The 19,820-nt window shown below is 51.5% G+C and overlaps 3 protein-coding genes across 7 annotated transcripts; 1 reads left to right on the top strand and 2 right to left on the bottom strand.

Annotated features, from left to right (window-relative positions):
* Nucleotides 1–1,488: 1,488 nt before the first annotated feature.
* TIMM17B (translocase of inner mitochondrial membrane 17B) lies at nucleotides 1,489–5,639 on the bottom strand. 2 transcript variants are annotated; one of them, XM_058712254.1, is made up of 6 exons: nucleotides 5,509–5,639; nucleotides 4,547–4,646; nucleotides 3,082–3,145; nucleotides 2,158–2,286; nucleotides 1,961–2,071; nucleotides 1,489–1,864 (listed from the first exon to the last, which is right to left on the bottom strand). In XM_058712254.1, exons 1-6 carry the CDS (start codon nucleotides 5,532–5,534, stop codon nucleotides 1,776–1,778), a joined length of 519 nt encoding a protein of 172 aa, XP_058568237.1. In that variant the 5' UTR covers nucleotides 5,535–5,639; the 3' UTR covers nucleotides 1,489–1,775. The 2 variants fall into 2 exon arrangements, with proteins under 2 accessions (XP_058568237.1, XP_058568238.1); XM_058712255.1 differs by lacking the exon at nucleotides 3,082–3,145 and having other exon boundaries at nucleotides 5,509–5,620.
* A 79-nt stretch (nucleotides 5,640–5,718) lies between these two features.
* On the top strand, nucleotides 5,719–9,764 carry PQBP1 (polyglutamine binding protein 1). 2 transcript variants are annotated; one of them, XM_058712249.1, is made up of 7 exons: nucleotides 5,719–5,867; nucleotides 6,325–6,409; nucleotides 8,120–8,231; nucleotides 8,493–8,605; nucleotides 8,786–9,070; nucleotides 9,302–9,365; nucleotides 9,548–9,764. In XM_058712249.1, exons 2-7 carry the CDS (start codon nucleotides 6,343–6,345, stop codon nucleotides 9,702–9,704), a joined length of 798 nt encoding a protein of 265 aa, XP_058568232.1. In that variant the 5' UTR covers nucleotides 5,719–5,867; nucleotides 6,325–6,342; the 3' UTR covers nucleotides 9,705–9,764. The 2 variants fall into 2 exon arrangements, with proteins under 2 accessions (XP_058568232.1, XP_058568233.1); XM_058712250.1 differs by lacking the exon at nucleotides 5,719–5,867 and adding an exon at nucleotides 5,958–6,093.
* Nucleotides 9,765–9,822: 58 nt separating this feature from the next.
* Nucleotides 9,823–18,981, bottom strand: SLC35A2 (solute carrier family 35 member A2). 3 transcript variants are annotated; one of them, XM_058712246.1, is made up of 6 exons: nucleotides 18,844–18,981; nucleotides 18,048–18,627; nucleotides 16,316–16,498; nucleotides 13,044–13,195; nucleotides 11,445–12,187; nucleotides 9,823–10,131 (listed from the first exon to the last, which is right to left on the bottom strand). In XM_058712246.1, the coding sequence occupies exons 2-6, from the start codon at nucleotides 18,136–18,138 to the stop codon at nucleotides 10,104–10,106; spliced, it is 1,197 nt and encodes a 398-aa protein (XP_058568229.1). In that variant the 5' UTR covers nucleotides 18,139–18,627; nucleotides 18,844–18,981; the 3' UTR covers nucleotides 9,823–10,103. The 3 variants fall into 3 exon arrangements, with proteins under 3 accessions (XP_058568229.1, XP_058568231.1, XP_058568230.1); XM_058712248.1 differs by lacking the exon at nucleotides 18,048–18,627; XM_058712247.1 differs by lacking the exons at nucleotides 18,048–18,627; nucleotides 18,844–18,981 and adding an exon at nucleotides 17,164–17,925.
* Nucleotides 18,982–19,820: the final 839 nt, after the last annotated feature.

Genomic DNA, 19,820 nt, shown 5'->3' on the forward strand with positions numbered 1-19,820 from the left:
CAGGTCTGTGGATACCACAGCCACATGAGTGGGGTGGACGGGAAAGGCTGGGAGGTGTTAGTGGGGCAGTGTTTGATAGGGGCTGGATGGGGTCTGGTAACACGAGGCTGGGGAGGGGCAGGGGGGGTGGGACCTGGTGGTGAAGGAAGAAGGGTCTTGCGTGGAAGTGGCAAGACCAAAGAGGCCCAGAAAGGACCACAGCCTGGGATACCCTGGGCCTGACGGGCACCTGGGCCGTAAAGGTTGTGTGTGCCACTGCTGCTGATGTGCCTGCTCGTGGAGGTTTGAGTCTGAGGCCAGGGCCCTGCGAGAGCTGTGTGCATAGTGCTGGTGGTCCACCCTCACTTTGCTTCCCGGGAGGTCTTCAGCCTGGTGGCTGCAAAATGTCTGCCACTGAGGCACTCAAGCAGGCAGTGTTGCAGTTCTGCTACCATTGAGGCCTTGAAGCCACTGGGAGGTCAGGAACTCTGTAGTTTCGCCCCCAAGAAGCAATTTTGGATAAGGACATAACCTCTTTTTAATGGCTTGCACAGAAAAGACCGTTCTTAGGTCTCCCATGAGGCCATTGGTACCCCAGTGGTGACGATATTTGTCTCGTATGTAGGGGTCTGCATGGAAGAAACAGTGTTTGGGGCTAAAGTCCATCCAGAAAAATCTCTTTCCCATAACCATCCCCCACCCCAATATGAAAACTTCCTGGTTATTTTATGGTTGCCCTTAAAAAAATTACAGGGGCACTGGGTGGCTCAGTCGGATAGGTTTCCGACTTCGGCCCAGGTCATGATCTCGCAGTTTGTGAGCTGGAGCCCCACATCAGGCTCTGTGCTGACAGCTCAGAGCCTGGAGCCTGCTTCAGATTCTGTGTCTCCTCCTCTCTCTGTTCCTCCCCCACTCACGCTCTCTCTCTCAAAAATAAACATTAAAAAAATTACAACACAGACCATCATGGAGCACAAGTATCTCTGTGATACAGCAGAGACTGACACAGGGCATCTTCTTCAAGAAAGCTAGGTCTCTCTGACACCTACTTCCATCCCAGGTTCACAGGCCACACAGAGGGAGACTACCTTCATAAATGGGTTGACTGGTATCCAGAAAGCCAGAATTTATTGTGAGGCCAGATTTTCCAGCCTTGGCAATGGGGGCATGGGAAGGAGGGGCCAAGGTATTGGTGTGCATGTGAGGGTAAGGGGTGCAAGATGCAGAACTATACCCCGCCCCCCAGCAATCCTTCTGTTCACTCACTTCTTTCCCAAGCCTATTCCCCTGTTTGTTTATGATTCATCACCGGGCCCCCACATACCCTTATTCATGTACCTATTCATATCTTGATTCATTCCCCCTCCTGCTCATTCATCCCACAAATATTTAGTAGAGCGCCACTCTCTGTGGGATTCCAAATCCTACGGCTTCTGAGTCCCTGAAGAGGGCTCTGCCCCTTGTCCTTAAGGAGGGGCTCCCATGGGTGACCCAAGGAATACATACACAGGCATTTCAAAACTGGCTTTAAATACTCATCAGGGCGCCACGAAAAGGGGATGGGGTGAGAACTTGTTACATATGAGTATGGGGTTGGGGTGCCCTGAGAGAGAAGGGGACCCATCCGTCAGGGCAGCTGGGGTGCCCCACCCCTACCCTGGGACAAGGAAGCAGAGTAGAAGCCCTCTCTGGAGGGTCCCAGGGCCAACTGGGAGCCAGCCCTCCCTTCGAGGTAGATCATCTGGGAGGGAACGGAGGAGGGGCTCCCATGGTGGTGATGAGAGGCAGTCACTTCCTCAGTGGTACTGCTGATAGCTGGGATAGCCTGGGGCTGGGGTACCCTCCTTAGGGGGCAGCTGGCTGGGGTCCTCCAGGAACGGGGGTGCTGGAGAGGATAGAACCAGGTAAGGGTGAGAAGCAGTGCACAGGCAGAGCAGAGCATTCTGCCCCTCTCCCTGACCAGCATGCGCCAGGTACTCACCATTGCGGAACTGCTGGGCAGTGTAGCGAGTGAGGAGGATGCCAACGCCCTCTATGAGGGCCAGCAGGATGCCCCCCATCATTGCTGAGCCCACCATGGCCAATGGGCCACCTGGGAGAGTGAAGAGGCAGGGAGAAAAAGGTGAGGGCAGGAGGAACAGGGTGGAAGGGGCCGGGGCCGGGGGCCGGGGCACTCACTGCGGGCAGCCAGCACAGCCCCAGTCAGTGCTCCACTGGTGATGGAGTTCCAGGGATCTTCCTTGCCCCGCAGCCGCACCAGACCACAGTCGATGGTGGAGAACAGGCCTCCCCACACGGCAAAGCTACCTGCAGGGAGACCAAGGCCTGATTAATGTTCCTGAGGAATCCCAAGAATACACAGCACAGGGTCTGGGGACCTCCAAGGCCTGAATGCTCTGGCAATGAAAGGGGAGAAAAACCCAAACACAAAGGCAGATGAGTAAACTCCTATAGGATGTTCCCCCTCTGCCATCATGCCTGCTCCTTCTTCAAGTGACCCCTAATCGTCAGCAACATTCCCTTTACATTTGTAGGGGTCTAAAGTGTTTGGAAGCAAATTTTTCTTCTCTATGATTTTTAAGAGAACCACTTTGATCTTCCTAACCAACACACAGAGTTGGGAATTCCGATCTTGGTTTAAGGGAGAAGAAAACAGGTTAGGAAAGCCAGTTAATATGATAGTTAAAGGCCTTACTATGTGCCAGGACCTGTTCTAGGCACAGCACGTTATTTGACTTCTGAAGTCTTAAATTCGTTCATATTATTCAAGTGCTTAGCAGAGCAACCGGCACTCAGCAAGTACTATGTAAACTACAGAAATTATGAAACAACTTAGGTGGTTACTGCTATCATCATCCCCATGTTACAGATGAGGTTTGGAGAGGTTAAGCCATGAGCCCAAAGTCATACATCAGGGAAAATCCAGGAACTGGATTTAAACTCCAGAATTCACATTCTCACCCCCTCCAAAACATCACTGACCCAGAAATCCCCAGGTAGAGTTGGGGCTGGAATCTGTACTCCAAATTTGCAGTCTAGACCCAAAGGAGCAACCACCCCCAACTTGGTATCACATCTCTTAGGTCTCTCCAAGCCTCTCACCTCCAATCTGGGGGGCTCGGATCCTCACAGCGTTGACACTACCTCTCAATCGGTGCCGTATTCCCTGGGAAAAGCGAGGAGTTGGGGAGTCAGAATAGGGATGAGGTCCCTGGCACACAGGGTTTCTAGCTTTTAAGAGAGGGACAGTGATGGATTAGGGGTATCAGGAGTAGAGATGTGGAGAAGTGGCTAAGAACTAGGAGGCTGGGGAGCACTCTAATATGGGTGTCCTCAGACCAGCGCTGAGAAGTTCTCATTTGTTCAATGATTACTAGCATCTGTGTGCCAGGCACCATGCTGTATGCAGGGATAGTGAATAAGACAGACCTTAGCCCCTGCCCCCTCAGAACTCACGTTATAGTGGGAGACAGATCCCTAGCAGAGGTACAGATAAACAAGATGCTTTAGACAGCAATACATACTCTAGAGGAAAGAGGATCAAGAATATGATAGGGGCGCCTGGGTGGCTCAGTTGGTTGAGCACCCGACTTCGGCTCAGGTCATGATCTCATGGTTTGTGTGTTCGAGCCCCGCGTCAGGCTCTGTGCTGACAGCTCAGAGCCTGGAGCCTGCTTTGGACTCTGTCTCCCTCTTTCTCTGCCCCTCCCCAGCTTGCACTCTGTCTCTCTCTCTCAAAAATAAATAAAAACATTAAATTTTTTTTAAAAAAAGGAGATATGATAACAACTGAGGGGTTAGGAAAGGACTCCAAAGGAGGGGGCATTTGTGCTGAGGTTTTGAGGATGAGAACAGGAAACTTGGGCAAGGATCCAGGAAAGAGTCCCAGGAGTTGAGGGGAGGGATAGGACTAGATATGTAAATTGCAGGGACCTTGGCAAATGGATGGCATTTAAAGCCATGAAATTTGAGAAGATCTTGGAAGACGGTGGTCAGAGAACGACAGAGAACTGATTAGGTTAAATTAAAAGCATTTTCAGGGTGCCTGGCTGGCTTGGTTAGTAGAGCACGCAGTGCTCAATCTGAGGGTGGGTCATGAGTTCGAGCCCCACGCTGGGCATTAAGCCTACTTAAAATGAATGAATGAATGAATGAATGAATGAATAAATAAATAAAAGCATTTTCTTAACTTTAAGGCTGTCCTTCTCCTGCCAGTTAAACTCCTGTCACTTCCCCGTACAGGTTTCTGACCCAGAATCCGCCTCTGGGTAAAATCTTTCTGGCTTTGCACAGTTAGGATTTGGTAATGATCGTTTTGACAGTGCAGCATTTCTACAGAGGAGCTCCAGTTGGGTTGGGGGGGAAGGGGTGGTGTTGAGAGACATGGGGCCCTGTCTGCAGTTCTCCCCGAATCACATATCCTGGAGCCAGGCAGGGCACACAGTAGGTGAGCAGGCACCATAACGAGTAAGTGCATACGACTGGCAGCTCCAAGCAGTTTTCAGAGCAATATCGCGTGTGGGCAGGGAAGGACCCCCTGCACCACCCACGGAAGGCCACAACTCACGACAGGGGCGTTGCGGAAGCCCTTGATGGCCTGGAAAACTCCGCCGCCGATGACGCCCATAGTGAAGGCTCCACCGCAATCGTCCACAATTCGCCATGGGCTGCAAGCCAGAAGGGGAGGATGGGGTTAAGTGAGCCCCTCGACCCCCGCCAGGTCACATGGACTCTTTCCAATTGGGAGAAACCAAGTCACCCGAAGGAGAAGCAGCACTTCAGATAATGAGATTATTTTCCCCCTCACTTATGCAAGAAATGGTGCAAAAGGGGAAAAGTATTCGTCTTTGCCCTGTCCGCACCTCCCCCTATAGCCAACCAAGGAATCTGCCAACTGCTTTACTACCATCAAAAGATTAAGTGAACTCATACAAGCAGAGTGGACGCGTGTAAATCAGCGTTACGTGTTAATTTGCTAATGTTATTAAAGCGGGAAATGGTCTCACCCCCGTCTCCGACAATGAGCACGTCCAACCAAACCCCGCCTCCTTCCCTCCTTTTTTAACCGGCTGCAGCTGGTAAAAACCAAGAGCGGACCGTGGGGAGGATACAGCTTGTCCACAATAGGCTCACCCAGGCCCCGCCCCCAACAACTCAAGAGACCGGAGAAAAGCCACGCGTGGCAACCCTGGGGATTTCCGCTCGACACCGCGCCACCCCTCGGCCGGAATGGACTCGGCCCGCGTGTCTCTTTTAGTTAACAAAGAGGGACTGGGGAGATACGGAGTCGAGGGAAACGTGGAGTGGTTGGTCCTGCACGGCATCTTCTCCAGGCGCATGCCTGTGGCTCCTCTTAACGGAGCCCGCGTGGGAAGAACGAAACTGGGGGAGCGGAAGGATACCACAAATGTCTCAGAGTCTCCCGAGTTTGGGACGTGGCGCGGTGTGGCCAGCACCTCTCCCGCCCGCCTCCCCCAGCTGGCCGTGGCGCCGCGGCAACAGCCCCGAGGCCTGTGCCCATCGCCGTACCAAGGCTCCCGAGCGTACTCCTCCATGGCGCCGGCGTCCGGCCGCGCAGTCTGGCTAAAACCTGGCCCGGCCACGCCCCCACTGTAAACGCACACAGGCGCCCGAGCTTGCCACCTATTCCAAGACAGCGATTGGGTCGCTTTGCCGCTCGTCACGACAGGGTCGCACTGTCATTGGCCACCCAGGTTTGCGTCATCTGCACTGCAGCCCGAGCGTCGTCCAGTTATTTCAAGGCTCGGGGAGAGACGAGCTCGTTCTGTGCTTTGGGAGAAGGCAGTTGTATGGCCCTGGCGGTCTTAGTGGCGACAAGAGAGAGGCGGCCGGTCTGACAGCCTTCCGCTACTCGCGTGACTGTATTGGTAATGTCGGGGTGGGCGCATTTTTTGGAGCTGGAGGAAGTGTTGCGCTTTGCTCCCCCATCCCCAGCGCTTTGGTTCCTCCTACCCAGCAGTCTTTGGGGGAAGTTGGGTGAGCCCATTTCTAGGGCGCGGGTGAACCGAGCTTGGCCCCTTCGGCGGTGGGCGGAGCCTGGGCCCGGGAGAGCTATACTGGGTCCTGGAACACCCAGCCTGGAGGGAAGGGTTGGTGAGTTTTGGTGGCATTGCCACCTATCTTCCATCTTTTAGTACGTAGATTCCGTCCACCCAGCTATTCGTGCAGGTGGGCGTGAGCACATGCCGGGAGGAGGCGCTTGGTTTTAGGATTTGGATTTGAATCCTCATTTGAGCTGTTTTTTGTTTTGTTTTGTTTTGTTTTGTTTTGTTTTGTTTTGTTTTGTTTTGTTTTGTTTTTTGCCTGCATGTCCGTCCATCCTAGGTCCGTCTGCTATCCGCTATGCCGCTGCCTGTTGCACTGCAGACCCGACTGGCCAAGAGAGGCATCCTTAAACATCTGGAGCCTGGTGAGCGAACTAAGAGCAGATGGGCCTACCATGTGCCAGGCTTGACAGGCACTTTGTTGTTGATACTGCCACTTGATACCTAGCATGGGCCTACCGCGAACCAATCAGTAGGGTGGCAAGCATTTCACTGATAACAATATGGGTTCCTGATGTCCATTCCTATTTCCTCCGTAATACTGACACCTAATGGCACGTGCAGTCCATCAAAAAAATCCGTGGAAGTGATTACAAAGTATGTAACGCTAAGGGCAGCTGACAAGGGTAATAGGATAATAAGATACTGATACTTTGTTCTTTATCTTACTGGTCGATACCATTATCTCAGACCTATTGTGGTGCTAGTAATGATCTATACCTTATTGGTCACCATATCAGTAGCTGACCTGTATTTGGGGCCTAAGTGTTTGGTATACACATTATGGTTAACAGTATAAAATAATGATAGGATCTATCATTTACACACTTACTCTGCTGCTGCTAATGTTTACACCTCATTGTCAATAATAGTAAAAGCTGACATTTGTTTTGGGCTGCAGTGTGCTAGGCACTGGAAAGTACATCTTATTTTCATCTTACTGATAAATGACATCTATCACCAGCGAATGTGTGCCAGGCATAGATCTTGTGGTTAACAATACTGATAATGATCATTGATCATCTATTTTAAGCCTATTGAGTATCAAGTCCTGTGCTGATGGTATATATATCTTACTAACAATACTGATGCTTACAGCTGACATCTTCGGGCCTATTGTGTGACAGGCAGTATGTTGTTGCTGACATATACGTTTCATCGTTAGTTATATCCACAGCTGAAATGTGTGGTAGGCCTACTGAGGGTCATATACTGAGCTGACAACCTACACCTTTTTTTTTATTTCACTGATAGTGACAACTGTTGTAGGCCTACTGTGTGTCAGGCTTAGGAACTGAATGGATTCAGAGCAGTGTTTGGACAAATCCCTTGCTATCCAGACCTGCTACTCAATATACAGAGTCCGAGGGGTGCCTGGGTGGCTCTGTCAGTTGGGTGTCTTGACTTCAGCTCAGGTCATGATCTCATGGCCTGTGAGTTCGAGCCCCACGTCGGGCTCTGTGCTGACACCTCAGAACCTGGAGCCTGCTTCAGATTCTGTGTCTCCCTCTCTCTCTGCCCTTCCCCTGCTCATGCGCTCTCACTCTCTCTCTCTCTCAAGAACAAACACTAAAAACATTTTTAAAAAAGGATTAAAAAAATACACACACACACACACACACACACACAGGGTCCGAAACCCTGTATTTGCCAAGGTTGGGAGCTGAATAGATTTGGACTATTTTCAGCTAAACCCCTTACTGTGCAAGCTCATTTTACCCAAATAGATTTGGATAGCATGGTGTCACGTGCTTCCTGAACTCAGGAACTGGAGGATACATTTGTTTTGATGAATCCCTATCTAAACTCTGAAACCAGATAGGTTTGGGTGACAGTATCAAATTTCAAATCTTATCTGAAGCCAGAAACAAAGGATTTAGGTAAACTTTTTTGCAAATCTTCAGATTTGGAATGTGAGTGACATCTGCCACAGCAGGTGAGATGCGGAACACACACGTGTACGTGTGCACACACACACACAGTCCATGTGAATCTGAGTGTCTCACCAGGCTCTGACTGTAGGATGAGAATCCCTCTGGTCCTTACTGCTTTTCTCCACCTCGCTGTCCTGCCAGAACCAGAGGAAGAAATCATTGCTGAGGACTACGATGATGATCCTGTGGATTATGAGGCCACCCGCTTGGAGGGTCTGCCACCAAGCTGGTACAAGGTGTTTGACCCTTCCTGGTGAGCCTGGGGGACTCGGGGGGGGGGGTGCTGACTTCTGACTTCACCCTTCCTGTGCTGTTCCTGCCTTGGGGTAAATGGGGAACACAGGGAAGAGGTTTGGGGGTCCTCCTTCCGGGGTCCTGACATGGGGCAGGTCTAGGCAGAGATAGGGGAAGACAAGAGTTGAGGCTACAAGGAGAGGACATCTGTGCTGACACTCCTTCCCTCCCTCTTTCCCTCCCCTCCTTCTCTCCTTCCTTCCCTCCCACTGCCCTGCAGTGGGCTTCCTTACTACTGGAACGTGGACACAGACCTCGTGTCCTGGCTCTCCCCACACGACCCCAACTCGGTCGTTACCAAGTCTGCCAAGAAGCTCAGGAGCAGTAATGCAGGTGAGTTGATAGATCCAAGGGTGCCTCACATGCTTCTGCAGCTCTCACAGAGGGGTCAGGTAAATGATTGTGGATCAAGAAGGGACAGGTGAGGCAGGCAGGCCCAACCCCCAGCAGGGGAGGTTGTTGAAGGCAGAGGCTGCTGGGTCCCGAGTCATTTCAAGGATTTTGTGTCCCCAGACACTGAGGAGAAGTTGGATCGGGGCCACGAAAAACCAGAGCGGGGCCACGAAAAACCAGAGCGGGGCCATGAAAAACCAGAGCGGGGCCACGAAAAACCAGAGCGGGGCCACGAGAAGTCTGACAGAGATCGAGAGCGTGGTTATGACAAGGTGGAAAGAGAGAGAGAGCGCGACAGGGATCGGGATCGTGACCGTGGGTATGACAAAGTAGACCGGGAAGAGAGCAAAGAACGGCGCCATCATCGCCGAGAGGAGCTGGCTCCCTACCCCAAGAGCAAGAAAGGTAAGCAGAGCAGCAGGACCAGGAGTCGGGGAAGGCAAGTGAGGCACACCACAGGTGAGCCACGTAAAGGAAGTCCTCACTTTGCTCATGCAACTGCCTGAACCTGGGTCCTGCGCCAAGGTGCTGCCATGGCAGCCATATGCTCCATTCCTTCCTGGGATGGGGGAGCTTGGTGATCAAGCGCTCCTTCTGCCTCCACTGAAGATCTCACTCTTTCACCTACTTCCACAGTGGCGAGCCGGAAGGATGAAGAGTTAGACCCCATGGACCCCAGCTCATACTCGGATGCACCTCGGTAAGTGACAATGCCTCATGAGCCCTTCCTTCTCTTTCCTCGTGACTTACTTGTGTCGATGACCATTCCTTTTCTCCTGTCTCCTTTCCCCATTTGTCAGTTGTTGGGAGTTGGGGAGAGTGCCTACCACAACCCACATTCCCAACCGCTGACCCATATTCCCTAACCCTTGTCACCCCCAGGGGCACATGGTCAACAGGACTCCCCAAGCGGAATGAGGCCAAGACAGGTGCAGACACGACAGCAGCTGGGCCCCTCTTCCAGCAGCGCCCCTACCCATCACCAGGGGCTGTGCTCCGGGCCAATGCTGAGGCCTCCCGAACCAAGCAGCAGGACTGAGCCTCCCCGCCACCCTACCACCCTGGGTATTTTTAATAAAGGCTTTTCAATGGATTGTGACCATGAGACCTGAGTGCTTCCTTCCCATGCACTTTTGAGGCTTCCCAACCCAAACTGGCAAGATGCAAAACACATTTTATTTGTAAAAACTCACCTAAGAAAGTGCGGGAGTGGCAGGGATAGGGGGATGGGGGTGGGGGTGGGGCCGGAGGCAGGGGTGGGTTCCTTCCGTGCCCTCATTACCAGAGTTTGGCCATGTTAGCCTTGCGTGGGGGTGGGGGGTGGGGCCAGGGAGGGTTCATTGTCTACCTCCCCCCACCCCTAATACTGATCAGAGTTTGGTCCTGGCTGGGCCAGGGCAAGAAGGGAGAACGAGGCCAGCGTCTTCAATCCCAGCAGCTACGAACCCTTCACCTTGGTGAGCAACCTGTGGTGGGAATGGGGAGGAAAGAAAAACACAGAGAGCTGGGGTGGGCTGGCAGGTGGGTGTCCTGAGCAAGCGAGGGTGACAGTTGTGAGGCTGGTAGTTCCTGGGGTTAGTAATAGAGCCCCCGCAGAATCCCCTGGGTCAGAAAGCTACACGTGGACTAAATAAATACAACATCTTTATTTGGCATTGGGTATCCTGACATTTGTTCATTACAGTTCCTTAGAAAACAACCAAAAAATCAGAACAAATTAATCAAAAATAAAGATCCAATGGCCCTATTTACACATAGCAAAGACAGCCCAGGCATCTCCCATGCGTGCATGTGCGCATGTGCACACACATCCTGGGAGACAGTTAAGGGGTTAATAAGCTTTGAGGAGTGCAGGGGCAGGTTCCACATTCCAGCTGTTTTTAAGACACCCTTGGCCCTGTTACAAAGTAAGGGTGCCTCATACAGCCAGTGCGTATCAAGAGTGTGGTTGGCAGCTTAATTTTCCCTCTCAGAACGTCTCAGAAAATAACCCTGCGTCCAGCAACTGACAGTGTCTTAGGTTCAGTGAGATTCAATCACCCCAGTGACCTCGCCTGCCTGCTTTTCCCACACCCTGGATCATTAATTACCCAATTACACCACAAATTCCCAAACCTCTAAAAAAATGATGGCCCCCTGCTGCACCCTCCCCTGGACCAGACAAAAAATCTCAGCTCCTACCCCTTCCTCCCCGGGGTGCTCACAACAGGCCCATTTTTCAAGGGTCTCCTGTCAGGAAAGCTGCCCCAAGGCCACACACAAAAAAAGACTGAGCGGCTAACACCATCCATTGTGGTTGTGAGGGAGGCAAGAAGGCCTCAAGCCATGGGAAGCTGAGCCCCACAGATCAGCATCTGTCACTAAAGAGCTGTAGGATTTTTGTCCAATTTGTCCTTACAAAGGTGGAGGGATTGCCGGGAGGGACTCTCCCAGTCATGGAAGACAGGACGCCTCTGGCTAAGGGCAGGCAGACAAAAAAAGGCCTTGAATGACAATACTGCCAACCTGGTCCCCAAGGGGTTAACTTGGGGCAGAGGAGGCAGCTCTTAAGAACCCCCTCCAGGGGAGTGGGAGGTCAGTCTACAAGGAAGGGTTCATATGATACCCTGCCCAGTTCCACACCCCTCCAGAAGTCTCCATGACCCGGGAGAAAAGACTCTTCCAACCCCAGAGCCAGGCCCAGTGGCGACTCAGGTCCTGCAGATGCCCAACACCCTCCACCCAGTCCCCCTCCCTGTCTCCCCCCACCACCACCAGCCCTCACTTCACCAGCACTGACTTTGGCAGAAAGGGCTCCGTGCTGAGGTCTCCACGATGGGAAGACAGCTTCGGTGGCGGCGGCTGCCCTGGAGGCTGCTGGTGAGTGCAGGGCCCGGAGGTGGAAGTGGAGGCAGAGGTGGAAGCTATGGCTTTGGCTGCACCTCGGGGAAGGCTGTAGAGGTAGACGGCACCGATGACCAGCCCAGCGCCAAGGGCAAACAACGGGTCCACATGGAAGCCAAAAAGGCGGATGGAGGCAACAGTGGACAGCACGATGGACAGGGAGGTGGCAAAGCCCTTGAGGATGTTGTCGGCGTACTTGACGACAACAGCCACCAGCAGCCCGCCAAAGGCCTGGTTGAGCACCACGCCCCAGACAGCAGGTGTGTACCCGAAAAAGAAGCCACGGCGGGCCACAGCAGTGCCCTCAGCCCACCAGAGCCCCACCAGGCCCAGGGCTGTGCCGAAGAGGCCCAGCTGCAGGTTGCGCAGCCACACCGAGCCTGAGCTGCCCTTGAGGATCTTCTCGAAGTAGACACCTGCGAATCCCGAGGACAGACACGAGGCCACCACAGCTGCTAGGCCCGCCCCAGGGTTCTGATCCAGCGGCCGAGGGCCCCCACCACCGGCTTGCTGTGCCTGGACGATGGCGACGCCAGTGAAGAGGAGCAGCAGGGAGGCCCACTGTAGCCGGGAAAGGCTGCGGTTCAGCATGAGCACGGAGAACAGTGCCGTGGTCAGGATCTTCAGCTGGTACGTCACCTGCGAGCGGTAGGTGGAAGGCACTAAGGGGTGTTCCCAACCCCCGACACGTGCACAATGGAGGGACGGGGTGGGGCAGACAACAATAAAAATATCCAGCCACTGGCCACTGATTGGCATGCAGCATGACATGCCTCCCAGAAAGTCCACAGCTGCGGAAGTCCCGGGCCACACCCAGGTCGACATCCCAACCCCATTTTCTGGCTGTGTGACGAGGAACAAAGCACTTGCCCTGTCTTGGCCCAGACATGATCTATAAAACACAGCTGTTGTATGTGAACCACTTCCCACGGTAGGTAAAGAATGGGCAACAGGCTCTTTGATGAGGGCATTCGTGACAAATAGGTGCTGAAACAAACAAATCCGCCACAATGACATCAGCAAACGTTTTGTGTGCCAGTGTGGGTCTAAGTACTTTGCATGAATCCATTCACTTAATGCTCATGTATGAAGTGGGCACTATCGTAACGTCCAACAGAAAGAGGAGAAAACTAAGGCACAGAGAGGTTAAGTGATTTGCCCAAGATCACACAGCTGGAAAGTAGCAGAGCTGGCATTTGAACCCAGGCAGCCTGGCCCCAGAATCCAGGCTCTTCAACCATTTTCCAAGGCCGAAAGCTCACCTATTGCCAACCAAGGGCACTTCCCGGGTATCATTTCTTTTAGCCGTCCCAGCCTCCTGGCGAGGCGGCATTCCCATTCTCAATTCTCACAGATGAAGAAACCGAGGTTGAGGGAGAGCCAAGGCCATTTCAAAGGTGACACGGCTCCTGCTCTCTGCAGCCCTCCCTTACCAGCAGCACACATCCCCCACCCTAGCCAGTTCCTCTGAGGCCATGCTGGGCATGCGGCTCACCTGGAAAGTGGCAGCTGGCAGGTTGGAGATGGCAACATACTGGAGGTTATTCTGCAAGGTGTAGATGAGAGACGGCACTGCGAGCTTGAGTGTGTCCACATACTGCACCAGGACAGCCTCGTGGAGGAAGAGAGCCAGGTGCTTCACGTTACCTGGGTGGGGTGAAACACGGCCCCTTTTAGCACTGACTACACCAAAGAAGAAGATCCTCTGAGGGCCAGGACTGGGCCTGGGCCTGGGCCTGTGTCTCCCAGCCCCCTGCTCTGACTCCCTGAGGGCCATTATGAGGTCTGTGTTATCAGTTTCCTGACAGTACAACCACGTCCCTAGCGGGTGTCTCAGGTACCAGTTTGATGGACACAAAACAATCATCCTTAACACTGCGCCTGAGAATCAGAGACCGTATTCACTCAGCTTACAGCCTACCTCCGTGGCAGAGTCCCATTCAGGGCAATCACTCAGTAAAATGTCTGTACAAGGAAATAATCAGCATGAACTAGCTTGTGAAGCAGAAACCTTAGGAGCATGAAAGCAAGATTGTTTACCAGAGGGGAAGTTTTAGACTCGACTTTTACACTTATCCTAGCTCCTCACTGGCTGGCGAACTGCCTGAGGGCAGGGGCCACCTCCCAGTTAGACACTTCTCTCTGTCAGCCCCACACACAATCATGTGGTTGCCCTTGCCGCAGGGAAGAGTGGAAGCTTGACTATTAAGCAGAAAGTCTGTTTGGGATCTGCTCCCACCAATACATGAGAACACCTTCCTGTGTCATAAGGCCTTTGCAAAGCTCACCCCATTTTTTTTCAGTTCATCTTTAAAAAAATAAAAGATTTTAGGTGTGCCTGGGTGGCTCAGTTGGGTGCCTTCAGCCGAAGGGTCCAACTTCGGGTTAAGTCATGTTCTCATGACTCGTGGGTTCGAGCCCTGCGTCGGGCTCTGTGCTGACGGCTCAGAGCCTGGAGCCTGCTTTGGATTCTGTGTTTCCACCTCTCTCTGCCCCTCCCCCACTTGCAGTCTGTCTCTCTCTCAAAAATAAACATTAAAAAAATTTTTTTTTAAATACCAGCCCTATGAGGGCAAGATGCAGACTGCATTGCTAACACATCCACCTCCACAGCTGGAGCAGGGCCTGCTGCAGTGAGCACTTGAACTGTTTCAGAGTCAATCAAAAACAGAGCAGATGGCCTGGCAGGGCATTATGTTAAGGGAAAGAAGTTAGACCAAGAAAGAGAAATACTGTATGATTTCATTTATTCGTGGAATGTAAAAAAAAAAAACAAAAAAAAAACAGACAACAATAAAAGCCTCAGAGAACTGGTGGTTGTCAGGGAAATGGTGGGGAGTGGGGAGGATGGGCGGAATAGGTGAAGGGGATTAAGAGGTACAAACTCCCAGCTATAAAATAAATAAGTCACGGGATGAAAAGTACAGCATAAGGAATGTAGTCAATAATATTGTAACAACTTTGTATGGTGACAGATGGTAACTACACTTACCACAGTGAACACCGTGTAATGTACAGAATTGTTGAATCACTATGTTGTACACCTGAAACTAATAGAATATTACAGTTGCCCCTTGAGCAACCAACAGGAGGTTGGGGCACCAACCTCGCACACAGTCAAAAATCCATGTATAGAGGGGCCTGGATGGCTGTCTGTTGGGCATACAACTTCGGCTCAGGTCATGATCTCACAGGTCCTGGGTTCGAGCTCTGTGTCTGCCTCTGTGCTGACAGCTCAGAGCCTGGGGCCTGCTTCAGATTCTCCCTTTCTCTCTGCCCCTCCCACTTGTGCTCTCTCTCTCTCAAAAAAAAACATTAAATGTTTTTTTAAATCCACGTATAACTTTTGATTTCCCCCAAACTTAACTCCAATAGCCTACTGTTGACTGGAAGCCTTATCGATAACATAGTCAATTGATACGTATTTTGTATGTTAATACATATTCTGTATTCTTACAATAAAGTTAGCTAGAGAAAAAAATCATAAGGAAAATGCATTTTCAATACTGTAGTGTATTTCTAAGAAAAAAAAAACTTGGGGCACCTAGGTGGTTCAGTCGGTTAAGCATCTGACTTCGGCTCAGGTCAAGTTCTCATGGTTCCTGAGTCCCGCCTTTAGCTCTGTGCTGACAGCACAGAGCCTGCTTGGGATTCTCTCTCCTTCTCCTTCTGCCCCTCCCCCACTCGTGTGCTCTTTCTCTCTCTCAAAATAAATAAATAAACTTAATTTTAAAAATATACTGAGGGCAGAGCTAGATCGTACATCTATATCCTTTACACACGCAAGGCCTTTACAGAGAAATGATTGGTAATGTTTTAAAGGAGGGCTTTAAATTAGTAGATAAATCCACCTTACAGGAAATACAGAGGATAAAAGAACATGTTAAATGATACCACAGGGAGGCAGCCAGCAAAATCCAGGCCACCCAAAATCTACAAGACATACAACCTACTCTCTTCAGCAAATTAACTGCAGATCAAAAAGAGCTGGAGGGGAGCCCTGAGGTTGACAGACCTAGAAGCCATCAACCAACTACAAGACACTGACCATATATAAACCTGACTGAGACAAATTCTTAAGACCTGTTAGGATATTTGAGAAACCATTATAAATGTGAACACTTGACTGGATATGTGATTATTTTATTAACTTTAAAAATTATTAATTTTCTGGTGTATGATTTTTAGATATCGCAGTAATTTTTTTAATGTACAAAAATATTTATTCAGGACTGTAAGGGGGGATTTACTGCAAAATAATACTTAGTTCATGTGGGACATACTGTAGTATAATAAGGCAGGGGGTGGGTACGTGAGCAGACATGTAGACTGGCAGTGAGTGGGTAATCACTGATGCTGTTTAATGGTAGAGTGGTCATGGGTTGAAAACTGATGAATCTGGGTGATGGGTACATGGACATTTTATTATTACCTCCGATTTTATGTATGTTTAACATTATCCATAACGCAAAGTTAAAGGGAAATAACTGAATCACTATGTAATGGTCACCTGATACCTTATGGGCACAGATGGTCTCACTCCTACAGTCCACACAGGCCAGCTCCCAGGGGATTAGGGATATAAAAGTGTGGGTGCAGCTACTCATACCTGGAGGGACAAGGCAGCTTAGCTACACATACATATTCTCCAGGCAATTTCACGGACACAGTGATACTCCCCCAGCAAACCCTCCATGTGGGGATGGGTACACACCCACACAGTCCCACCCGCCAACTCCAGTGCAGGACCCCCTTTCTGGTTCATACCCCTCTTCTGTGCGAAGAGCAGCAGCAGGCAGGTGAGACCTTTGAGCACTTCGGCCATGACCACAGCAGTGGTGGCAAAGAAGCGGTCCCCAGGCAGTGTGCGGGCATAACGGATGCTGAGGATGAGGGAGGCATTCTGGACCACCAGCACAGCTAGGGATATGTATTTGAGGCGCCGGTGAGCTGTGGGGAATGGAATGAGCAAGGGGGAAGAAGGGATCAGAAGCTGCTGGGGCACAGCCACACCACCACCTTCCCCCTCACTCCTTTCTCAACCAGGATCTTCCTAGCCACTTGCTACTTCCTCCCTCTGCCTCCTTCTCCTAACCCAATGAGGGTATGACTCCCATCTACTTCTACTGCCTCAACAGGCAGGAAGGGCCACAAAGGGAGAAATGGGCCTCACCCTGTCCAGCCCATACTTGGAATCCTTGGTGAGGTATCAGGAAATGGCTAGGGCAGGTTCTGGACACACTTTGGCCCCCTCTCCCCCTCTTCTGTGTGAGAAGCAACTCACACCCAGACAGAATACCAACTACATTCTCAACATTTGAGTGCTGACCATCTGCCTATCACTGGGCTAAAGGATTTTATATGCATTACCTCAACAGACCTCTATATTGCTCTGATCTCTGAATGAGCTACAAGGATTCCATTCTATGAATGAGCAAATCGAAGACTTATATGAAATGATGCTTCTATTTAATGAGAGGCTGTCCTATGTAAAGAATGATACCTCAATACAGGGACCACTGTATAAGGCATGTCCACCCCCTAGTAACAGTCTTTCTCCCATCTAAAATATCATTTCATCCCCTTCAACTATGAATGGTCTCTCCAACTCCTACCTTGTATGACCACCAGAGTCCACCTGACCCAGAATGGTTTCATAAACATAAGAAATAATTCCTCCACAGTCCCTAGGATTGAACCCCATATAATAAATGGTTATTGCACCAAGAATGGTCTGGTTCCCTCTAGACATAAGGAAATATTTTTCTATACTCCACATGGTCCAGTCATCCTCCAACCACCGCACCACCCCTACCTCCAGCCAAGGAATCATTCCTGTTCTACTCACACTCATAATGAACTCTCTCCGCTATAAAGAAGGGCCCTGCACCCTTAGAAAGTCTTTTCTCTGCCATATAAGGAAGGACCCTCCCACTCCAACCTGCAATGAACTCTACCTCCACTAGGAAGGGCCCCCCCCAATGGTCCTCTCCCCTTCTTATGAAAGACATACCAATCCTCAAAATGGACCCTCTTAAGTTGTGTAAGGAAGGACCCGCCCCACCCTAACTCACAATAGCCCCTATCCCTTTATAAGGAAGAAACCACCACTCTCAGAATAGCTTTTCTCTTCTATAAGGAAGAACTTCCCCACCCTCAGAATGCTCTCTCCCTTCTATAAGGACGGACCCCCCCCCACACACACACTCAGAATGGTCTTAATGATCTTAGCCTCCACCAAAGGGAATAACCCCCCAGACTCAGAATGATCTCTGCTCTCCATATGCGGAAGGAACCCTCCATCACCTTCAGAATGGTCTCTTCCCCGCCTTCCAACACACTCACGACAGTCCGTTCCGTCCTCCACCCCCCACCCCCCCAACACACATAGGTCGGTCCATATGGGATGCTCCCTCTAGCTTCAGTGAGGAACCTTCCTGACCCCCCAGCGATCTCGACTCTCGCCCCGCCGCCCCTGCTCGGTCACAACCTGTCTCACCCGCACTCGCTGTCCCAGGCTCCAACGCCCCCGCGGAGACCGCCCCAGGTCCTGCCGCCGCGGTGGAACCGCCAGACCCAACCGCTGCCATGTTGGCATCTGCCTGGTCCGTCCCCTCGGCAACAGCAGGCCACTTCCGTGTCCCTCACTTCCGCTTCCGGGCCTCTTGGGTGGAGCTGGGACCAGCGAGGGGCTGGCCGGAGCCGGGGCTTTCCTCGTCCGCTCCCGAACAGTGAATCTAAGACCGCGGCCTTGGGATTTCCAGATTTTGTCGGGAAGGGGAGACCCGACAGGCGGCCGGCTCAGCCTCTTGATGTCTCTACAGAGCCTCATTGGCTTATTCCCGTTACCAGACCCGCCCTCATCTTCATTGATCCTGCTTTCCAGATCACCCGCCCATCCTATGTCCTCGTCTCATTGGTTCAGCTGACCCTCTTCTATCTCGGCTCTTTATTGGCACCTTCTACAAGAGGATACCTCCCTTTCCGCATCAAAACTCCTGGGTCCTTTCTGGTTGGACTGAAGTTCCCCTTTCTCCCACCTCCAGCGAGGTCCCGCCTCCTGGAGAGCCCGCGGGCATCTGGGAGGAAAATGAGACTGAGGGGGCGGGGCGGGTGTGCGTCAAGTTTCATCAAGCATTTGAAAGCAGAGCGGTTGAGGCCACACAAGTGCCAGGGCATAGGAGAATTGAGACTGGAGGATAAATGAGTCCCTATTGAGGGTGCGAAGGAGACCCGTAAGCCAGCAGGTGAGGCGGCGTTCAGGTTAGCTTTTGAAAGAGGGGGAGGGGGCGCACCTGGGTGGCTCAGTCAGTTAAACCAAGCGTCCCACTTCGGCTCAGGTCATGATCTCCTGGCTCCTGAGTTCGGGTCCCCGCGTCAGCTGGGGAGCCTAGAGCCTGCTTCAGATTCTGTGTCTCCCTCTCTCTCTCAAAAAAGAAGGGGCGCCTGGGTGGCGCAGTGGGTTAAGCGTCCGACTTCAGCCAGGTCACGATCTCGCGGTCCGTGAGTTTGAGCCCCGCGTCAGGCTCTGGGCTGATGGCTTGGAGCCTGTTTCCGATTCTGTGTCTCCCTCTCTCTCTGCCCCTCCCCCATTCATGCTCTGTCTCTCTCTGTCCCAAAAATAAATAAAAAACGTTGAAAAAAAAAAAAGGGAAAAAAAGGGGGGGGGGGCAAGAGAGGGTTCAGCTGAGGTCAGGACAAGTGAAACCAAGACAGAACAGGGCAGGTATGTCAAAAAGTGAGGACTAAGGGGCGCCTGGGTGCCTCAGTCAGTTAAGCGTTGGGCTTTGGCTCAGGTCACGATCTCCAGGTTCATGAATTTGTGCCCCGCAACTGGCTCTGTGTTGACAGCCTGGAGCCTGCTTCAGATTCTGTGTCTCCCTCTCTCTGAACTCTACCCGTTTGCACGCTCTGTCTCTCTCAAAAATAAACAATTTAAAAAAACTAAAAAAAAAAATAGAAGTGAGGGATGAGAGATGAGAGGGATGAACAAGTTAAGACTGCAAGGGAGACATGAGATCATAGGGGCAAAACATGTGACTTACACCCTGAATGTTACAAGGAAACAAGGAAAGGCTGGGAAGGTTTTTGTCTGTGCCCAACCCTGGCCCCTCCCTCATCAGTGCCCTGAAAGGCATTTTCTCTTGTGGATTTTATTTCCTCCCCTGGGGGTGAGGAAAGCAGTTTTCTCTGCCTGAGCAAGCCCATTTTTGATTAGGGAAGTGTCCCAAACATCTTCAGTGTCTATGGTATCTCTAATGGAGCCCTTCTG

The sequence above is a fragment of the Neofelis nebulosa genome, chromosome X (assembly GCF_028018385.1).
Source record: "Neofelis nebulosa isolate mNeoNeb1 chromosome X, mNeoNeb1.pri, whole genome shotgun sequence".
NCBI lineage: Eukaryota > Metazoa > Chordata > Mammalia > Carnivora > Felidae > Neofelis > Neofelis nebulosa.